Source organism: Rhinoraja longicauda, chromosome 6 (assembly GCF_053455715.1).
Source record: "Rhinoraja longicauda isolate Sanriku21f chromosome 6, sRhiLon1.1, whole genome shotgun sequence".
NCBI classification, from domain to species: domain Eukaryota; kingdom Metazoa; phylum Chordata; class Chondrichthyes; order Rajiformes; family Arhynchobatidae; genus Rhinoraja; species Rhinoraja longicauda.
In genome coordinates, this window is record NC_135958.1 from 44,510,697 (window position 1) to 44,518,795 (window position 8,099).

The 8,099-nt window shown below is 51.9% G+C and overlaps 1 protein-coding gene across 1 annotated transcript; it reads left to right on the top strand.

Annotated features, from left to right (window-relative positions):
• The first annotated feature begins 1,248 nt into the window (after positions 1 to 1,248).
• On the top strand, positions 1,249 to 6,770 carry LOC144594886 (nicotinate-nucleotide pyrophosphorylase [carboxylating]-like). Its single transcript, XM_078401807.1, has 4 exons — positions 1,249 to 1,330; positions 2,634 to 3,192; positions 3,978 to 4,109; positions 5,680 to 6,770. The coding sequence occupies exons 2-4, from the start codon at positions 2,641 to 2,643 to the stop codon at positions 6,031 to 6,033; spliced, it is 1,038 nt and encodes a 345-aa protein (XP_078257933.1). The 5' UTR covers positions 1,249 to 1,330; positions 2,634 to 2,640; the 3' UTR covers positions 6,034 to 6,770.
• The last annotated feature ends 1,329 nt before the right edge of the window (positions 6,771 to 8,099 follow it).

The window sequence follows — 8,099 nt, forward strand, 5'->3', positions numbered from 1 at the left end:
ACTTTTTTATCGACAAAGCACTTTTTTCCGAACAAGACACTTTTTTTCAGGAGAAGCCACTTTTGTTTGTACAAGGCAATTTTCTCAATAAGGCGCTTTTTTTTCAACAAGGCATTTTTTCTCGACAAGGCACTCTCCTCGACAGGGCACTTTTTTCTCGACCACGCACTTTTCTCTCGAGAACACCATTTTTTTGTTGACAAGGCATTTGTTTCTCGACAAGGCAATTTGCTCGACAAGGCACTTTTTTCGAGTGAGAGAGAGAGGGGAGTGAGAAAGTGAGAGGGGGAGAGTGAGGGAGAGGCAGAGCAGGAGAGTGAGTGAGAGGGAGAATAAGGGACAGGGTGAGTGAGTGAGAGGGAGGAGGGAGAGAGGTTGGAAGGAGAAAGGGAGAAGAGAGGGTGAGCGAGGAGGAGGGAGGGAGTGATGAAGGGAGGCAGGAAGAGAGAGGGATAGGCACATGGAGGGAGGGAGATGTAGCAGAAGCAGGATAGGGATGAGGGGATATGAGGTAGGGGAGAAAGAGAGGATGGAGAAGGTAAAGAGAGGGAGATAGGGCGAATGGATCGGGGAATGAGATAGAAGGGGAAGAGAGGACAGGGAAAGAGAGGACAGGGAAGAGGGGAAGTAAGTCATAGAAACATAGAAACATAGAAACTACGTGCAGGAGGAGGCCATTTAGCCCTTCGAGGCAGCACCGCCATTCATTATGATCATGGCTGATCATCCACAATCAGTAACCTGTGCCTGCCTTCGCCCCATATCCCTTGATTCCACTAGCCCCTAGAGCTCTATCTAACTCTCTTTTAAATTCATCCAGTGAATTGGCCTCCACTGCCCTCTGTGGCAGAGAATTCCACAAATTCACAACTCTCTGGGTGAAAAAGTTTCTTCTCACCTCAGTTTTAAATGGCCTCCCCTTTATTCTTAGACTGTGGCCCCTGGTTCTGGACTCCCCCAACATTGGGAACATTTTTTCAGCATTTGGTCAGCAATAGGAAAAAAAATTCCCAATGTTGGGGGAGTCCAGCTTGTCCAGTCCTTTTATAATTTTATACGTATACGTTATGATAGAGAAAGAAGCTCAGAAATTTGAGAGTGAAGTGGTCAGCAATAGGTTTAGAGGTTCCAAAGGTTGAACAAGCAAAGGCAGTCAGACAGAGAAAGAGAGAGAGAGAGGCGTGATTAGAGGGTGAGTGGGGGCGGGTTAGAGGACACAGGAGGGTGGGTTAAAGAGTGCGGGTGGGGTTTAAAGATTCAGAACTGGGAGTTAGGAGTCGTCGAGACAGAAGTGCTTCAGTCTGCATCGTGACGGTCTTGTGTGTGGAAGGTGAGATTCCGTCTCTCTCTCTCTCTCTCTCTCTCTCTCTCTCTCTCTCTCTCTCTCTCTCTCTCTCTCTCTCTCTCTCTCTCTCTCTCTCTCTCTCTCTCTCTCTCTCTCTCTCTCTCTCTGCCCCCCCTCCCTCTCTTTCTCTCTCTCAATTCAATTTTCAATTTAAAATACTTTATTGGCATGATAAGATACATCATTATATTGCCAAAGTATAGAACATAACATACATATTTAAAATGCATGAATATAAAAACAAGTATACAATGCATGGGTCGATATGCCCCTGTACATATATATATATATACATATATTCACGCAATACATTTATAGCCTTTTATCGATTGCTACTCGTTCTTGCAGTTGTAATCAGTACAGCAAGGTAGCACGTTTAGCAGGTCGATATTAATTTCCTTAGTGTCAATTTATGTATGAGTATGTGTACATATTGGTCATTCACTGTCTCTCAGGTTGTGGCATGCTGTTATGTATTGTGCGCCAAGATGTGCCGTATTTCCTTCGCCAAGGATTATTCTCTCTCTCTCTCTCTCTCTCCGCCCCTCCTCTACCCCTCCCTCCCCCTGCCCTTCCCTCTCTGGTGTTCTCCTATTCTCTCTGGGCCTGCACGGACTCAGGACGGTCATACACACTGAAGAATCACCCTTTGCCCTCCCTTATCGCCAATCAGTGTTTACCATGGTTCGGACTGTCAATGACCTTACGCAATCCAAGATAGAGGCAGAGGATCGAGTTTTTCAACCCCTTCTCTCCCACCCTCCCCAACTCTCTCTCTCTCTCTCTCTCTCTCTCTCTCTCTCTCTCTCTCTCTCTCTCTCTCTCTCTCTTCCTCTCTCTCCCTCACACTTATGGAGTGATAGGAGCAGAATTAGGCCATTCGACCCCATCACGTCTACGCCGATTTCTCTCCCCCTCCTAACCCTATTTTCCTGCCTTCTCCACATAACCCCGGACACCCGCACTAATCAGGAAGCTATCTCTCTGCCTTAAACATATGAATTGACGGCCTCGACAGCCTTCTGTGGCACAGAATTCCACAGATTTCCCCACTCTCTGACGAAAGAAATTCCTCATCGTCTCCTTGCTAAAGGACCATCCTTCAATTCTGAGGCTACGACCTTTGGTCCTAGACCCTCCGACTGGTGGAAACATCCACTCCACATCCACTCCCCATCCAAGCATTTCACTATTCGGTGTTTTAATGAGCCCCGCGAGTATAGGCCAAGTACTGCCAAACGCTGATCATATGCTAACCAATTCACAACCCCCTCTTTCTCTTCCTCAGACTCGCCATGGACCCCTCTCTGGACCCGTCCCATCTCCTCCCCCCCACGGCCCTTCGCCGCTTGGCCCGTTCCTGTCTGCTGGAAGACTGCCCACACTTTGACTGGGCTGGGGCGGTGGTGGGAGAGCGGCGGCGACTGGCCACAATCCTGCTCAAGTCTCCGGGGGTGTTGGCCGGGACCCCCTTTGCGGAGGCAGTCTTCCAGGAGCTGGGACTGAGGGCAAACTGGCTCCGGAGGGAGGGCGAGTGGATTGGCGACACGTGTCCAGTGGCCCAGATCTGGGGACCGGCCCGGCACCTATTATTAGCCGAGAGGCCGGTTCTCAACCTCCTCGGACGGGCAGGGGCGGTCGCCAGCGTCTGCAGGAGGGCCACACAGAGAGCCTCGTCCCTAGGGTGGCGGGGAGCGTTGGCCGGCACCAGGAAGACGGCTCCGGGACTCCGCTTGCTGGAGAAACATGCTATGGCGGTGGGCGGTGCTCGGCCGCACCGGCTGGGGCTGGGAGATCTCATTATGTTGAAGGACAACCATCTAGCCGTGGTGGGGGACTTGGCTAAGGTAAGCGGGGAGGGAAATGTAGGATGGAGAAAGGGGAACAAGGAAAATAGAGGGGAGAAATGCTGGGGAGGAGACGGCGGATTAATAGACAATAGACAATAGGTGCAGGAGGAGGCCATTCAGCCCTTCGAGCCAGCACCGCCATTCAATGCGATCATGGCTGATCACTCTCAATCAGTACCCCGTTCCTGCCTTCTCCCCATACCCCCTCACTCCGCTATCCGTAAGAGCTCTATCCAGCTCTCTCTTGAAAGCATCCAACGAACTGGCCTCCACTGCCTTCTGAGGCGAAGGTGGAGGGAGAAAGATTGAACAGGACTCTGAGGCGGAACTTTTTGACGCAAAGTGTGGTGGGGAGGTACCAGAGCAGGTACTATCTCAACGTTTAATAAACAGTTGGACAGGTACATGGATAGGACAGCTTTGGAGGGAGATGGGGCTAATGAGGGCAGGTGTGACTTGTGTATCTGGGACATGTTGGCCAGTGTGGGGAAGATGGGCCGAAGGGCCTGTTTCCATGACTCTAGGACAGGTCCAGGGGTCGAGGGTGAAGAAAAAGGAGGGGGGAAATGTTGGGTGAGACAAGCGTCCGAGTCCCCCCCAGGACCGGGCATGAAGTCACGGTGCGTCAGTCAGATCACCGTCTCCCCAAGCATGGATAGGACAGGGTTGGAGGTTTGGAGGGGCAAACGCGGGCTGATGGGACACTGTGGCATGTGTGGGCAAGTTGGGCCGGAGAGACTGTTTCCATGCTATGACTCTATGACCCCCCCCTCTATTCTCAGGCTGTCAGAGATGCCCGAGCCTTTGCCGGCATCTTCTGCAAGGTCGAAGTGGAGGTGAGTTCGCTAGAAGAAGCGCGCCAGGCCGCACTTGCCCGGGCCGACATCGTAATGTTGGACAACCTCACTCCGCAGGTAGGTGGGGCCCGCTTCGCCCCCTTACTCATGTTCTCCTCGTCCCTCCGTCTCGGCTGCCTTGCCAGTGTGTGGCATGGGGCTCATGTCCGCGCTTGGACTCGTGTGTCGGCGGGACCGTAGTGTGTCTGTGTGTGGGGTCAGGAGGTGGAACTTTGGGTGAAGGAGAGGCTGTCTGTGTCTGTGTCACAGTATTTACCCGTGTGTGTGATTGTGTGCGAGTCTGTGTGTGAGAGAGAGAGAGAGACTGTGTGTGTCTGTGTGTGTGTGAGAGAGAGAGAGAGAGACTGTGTGTGTGTGTGTGTGTGAGAGAGAGAGAGAGAGAGAGACTGTGTGTGTGTGTGTGTGTGAGAGAGAGACTGAGTGAGAGTGAGAGAGAGAGAGACTGAGTCTGTGTGTGTGTAAGAGAGAGAGAGAGACTGTGTGTGTGTGTGTGTGTGTGAGAGAGAGAGAGAGAGAGAGACTGTGTGTGTGTGTGTGAGAGAGAGAGAGAGAGAGAGACTGTGTGTGTGTGTGTGAGAGAGAGAGAGAGAGACTGTGTGTGTGTGTGTGTGTGTGTGAGAGAGAGAGAAAGAGACTGTGTGTGTGAGAGAGAGAGACTGAGTGAGAGTGAGAGAGAGAGAGACTGAGTCTGTGTGTGTGTAAGAGAGAGAGAGAGAGAGAGAGAGATGGAGATAGGAGAGAGAGGGGAGAGGAGAGAAAGGGAGGGGAGAGGAGGGAGAGATGATGGGGGGGGGAAGAGAGAGAGAGAGAGAGAGAGAGAGAGAGAGGACAAACTTGGTTAGTTTTCTCTGGAGCGTCGGAGGCTGAGCCGAGACCTGATAAAACGAAACACCAGTACGAGGGACATAGATAGGGTAGGTAGACACTCAGAATGTCAGTCTGGGGCAGAGCATTATGGCGAGGGGGCTAACGTTCAGTTTCGTTTATTTGATTTAGTTTAGTTTATTGAGTTTAGTTTGTTAAGTTTATTTAGTTCAGTTTAGTTCAGTTTAGTTTATAGATACAGCGTATTAGAAATATGCCTTTCGACCCACCGAGTCCGCGCCGCCCAGCGATCCCGGCACATTAACACTATCCTACACACACCACGGACAATTTACAATTTTATCAAGCTAATTAGCCTAAAACCTGTAAGTTTTTGGAGATGCACGGGGCATGTGAGACTGCACAACCAGCACTGCTCCCAGCAGACGAGTCAACAATAACACCTAAGAACACACAGAAAACTGATGACAATTTATGTGTCTTTTATTTATAATGAATGATCTCTTGCTCTCTTGCTGCTGTAACACTGTAAATCTCCCCGGTGTGGGACGAATAAAGGAATATATTATATTATTATTATTATGATGTTTATTTTGCATAAGGCGGTGATTGCCTTTCAGGGGTTATTTGGTGGCAGATACAACAGTTTCTGTGGCTTTGTGATACTGAGGGGTCTGTCTGTCTGTCTGTCTGTCTGTCTGTCTGTCTGTCTGTCAGATCAGCTCCACGGCGTCATATTCGGCAGTCATTGCGGTCCAAACGCCAGCTCCGTGCTGCGATCATTGCTCTTTGTTTCCAACAGGACGTCCGGGAGACGGCACGGGCTCTGAAGGAAGAGTTTCCAACTCTGCTGATTGAAGCGAGCGGAGGAATTACCGAGGATACCCTCCCTCTCTACCTCTGCCCCTCCGTCGACGTGATCTCCCTCGGCTCCTTCACCCAGACCTTCGCCGCCCTTGACTTCTCCATGAGGATCGAGCCGGAACGTGGAGACCAGCCTGAGCCCGACGAGGGACTCCCCAATGTCTCAGCCCCAATGTCTGAGCCCCAATGTCTGAGCCCCAATGTCTCAGCCCCAATGTCTGAGCCCCAATGTCTCAGCCCCAATGTCTCAGCCCCAATGTCTGAGCCCCAATGTCTGAGCCCCAATGTCTGAGCCCCAATGTCTCAGCCCCAATGTCTCAGCCCCAATGTCTCAGCCCCAATGTCTCAGCCCCAATGTCTCAGCCCCAATGTCTCAGCCCCAATGTCTGAGCCCCAATGTCTGAGCCCCAATGTCTGAGCCCCAATGTCTGAGCCCCAATGTCTGAGCCCCAATGTCTGAGCCCCAATATCTCAGCCCCAATGTCTCAGCCCCAATGTCTCAGCCCCAATGTCTCAGCCCCAATGTCTCAGCCCCAATGTCTGAGCCCCAATGTCTGAGCCCCAATGTCTGAGCCCCAATGTCTGAGCCCCAATGTCTGAGCCCCAATGTCTCAGCCCCAATGTCTGAGCCCCAATGTCTGAGCCCCAATGTCTGAGCCCCAATGTCTCAGCCCCAATGTCTCAGCCCCAATGTCTCAGCCCCAATGTCTCAGCCCCAATGTCTCAGCCCCAATGTCTGAACCCCAATGTCTGAGCCCCAATGTCTCAGCCCCAATGTCTCAGCCCCAATGTCTCAGCCCCAATGTCTCAGCCCCAATGTCTCAGCCCCAATGTCTCAGCCCCAATGTCTCAGCCCCAATGTCTCAGCCCCAATGTCTGAGCCCCAATGTACCTCGGACGCCGTGGTTGCGCCTTCTAATTAATAGGGAAATGGAGAGAGAGCGAAAGAGAGACAGCAAGAGAGAGAGGTGTACATCCGTCACCCAATTCAACGCCCCTTCCCCAAACTCTACTTTAATAAAGGCTCACTTGAAACGTTCCATCGCCTCATGTGTAACTGAAGGTCGACCAGGACAATGTCGTAGATGCAGTCTACATGGGCATCAGCAATGTCTTTGATCAGCTTCCCAGTGGGCGGCTGCTCTGAAAGGCTACCCGTGTCGGATGCAGGGAGGTCTGACTAACTCGAAGGGCCGGCACATAGATGATTGGGGAACAACACTTAATGCAAGGTAAAGCCAGCAAAGTCCGAACAAGAATAGTCCAAGCATCTCTAATGTGGTAGATAGTAGTACAGTACTGCTCTCTGGTTGTGGGGGAGAGAGGTGAGAGAGTGAGAGAGATGAGGGAGAGAGGGGAGAGAGAGGGAGAGAGGGAGGGACGGGAGAGAGGGAAGGTGAGGGAGAGGGAGGGGGAGAGAGTGAGTGAGATAGGGATGAGAGGGAGAGAGTGAGGGAGAGAGGGGGAGAGGGGGTGGAGAGGGGGTGGAGAGGGAGGGAGAGAGAGGGAGAGAGAGGGAGAGAGAGGGAGAGAGAGAGAGAGAGAGAGAGAGAGAGAGAGTTAGTTAGTTTTTCTCTCTCTCTCTCTCTGCTCCAGCGACTGAGAAGTTTTGAGGTAACCTTTCAAGGTTCTTGTCGAAGGAGGAGGAACAGTTGCAGTGAGATTTCATAGTTTGACCGAACGTCGGACTGTGGAAACTTTCGTTTGTTTAAGGATTTCTCCATTTCGTGTGGAATTCCTGAGTTCCTCTGCACCGCGGTGGGAGCAGCCGTGGCTGGCGGATTGCCAAGAGTGCCTGGAGATCGTGGGTAGGAATGATTTCAGTGTCTTTGACATTTATAGCACCGACTCTCTGCCCCAATACCGTTTTGCACAGTGCTGTTGCCTGGGCTGAACGTGAAGAGGGTATCTTTTGCTTCTGTCAGGGCTTTGAAGAGCCTTCCAAAAGCTGCTCTGGACTGTGGAGGTGAGCTTGGGGACTTTCCTATCTTCGGCTGGAGGAAACTGCTTCTGCTGCTTATTCAGACTGTGACTGTCTCTGAGGATCGCTTTTGAGCTGAGGTGCTGCTGTCCCTGGAGCTGGGGTGTGCCACTGTCATGAAGGCGGGGGCTCGGCCTAAGGTTCAGAGCTACGCAGTGGCGGCTTCGACGGCGGCTTCGAGGCCACTCGTGGATGAGCCTCATGTTGACTTGGACTGGGATATTTATGGGATCTCGGTTCAAACCGGGTTCATGTGGAGCAGGGCTGCAATTGCAAAGGGCTTGCATGACCTGTTCAAGAGGGATGTCATTGCCTCTTCCGAGAGTGCAGGAGGGAAGGTTCAGTTGATACTGAAGTCCCGGGAGGATGTGGCCCAA

Coding starts and splice junctions, on each gene's coding strand:
- LOC144594886 (XM_078401807.1), top strand. CDS start 2,641: ATGGACCCCTCTCTGGACCCGTCCCATCTCCTCCCCCCCACGGCCCTT. Junction 3,193..3,977: donor TGGTGGGGGACTTGGCTAAG/GTAAGCGGGGAG, acceptor CTCTATTCTCAG/GCTGTCAGAGATGCCCGAGC. Junction 4,110..5,679: donor TGGACAACCTCACTCCGCAG/GTAGGTGGGGCC, acceptor TGTTTCCAACAG/GACGTCCGGGAGACGGCACG.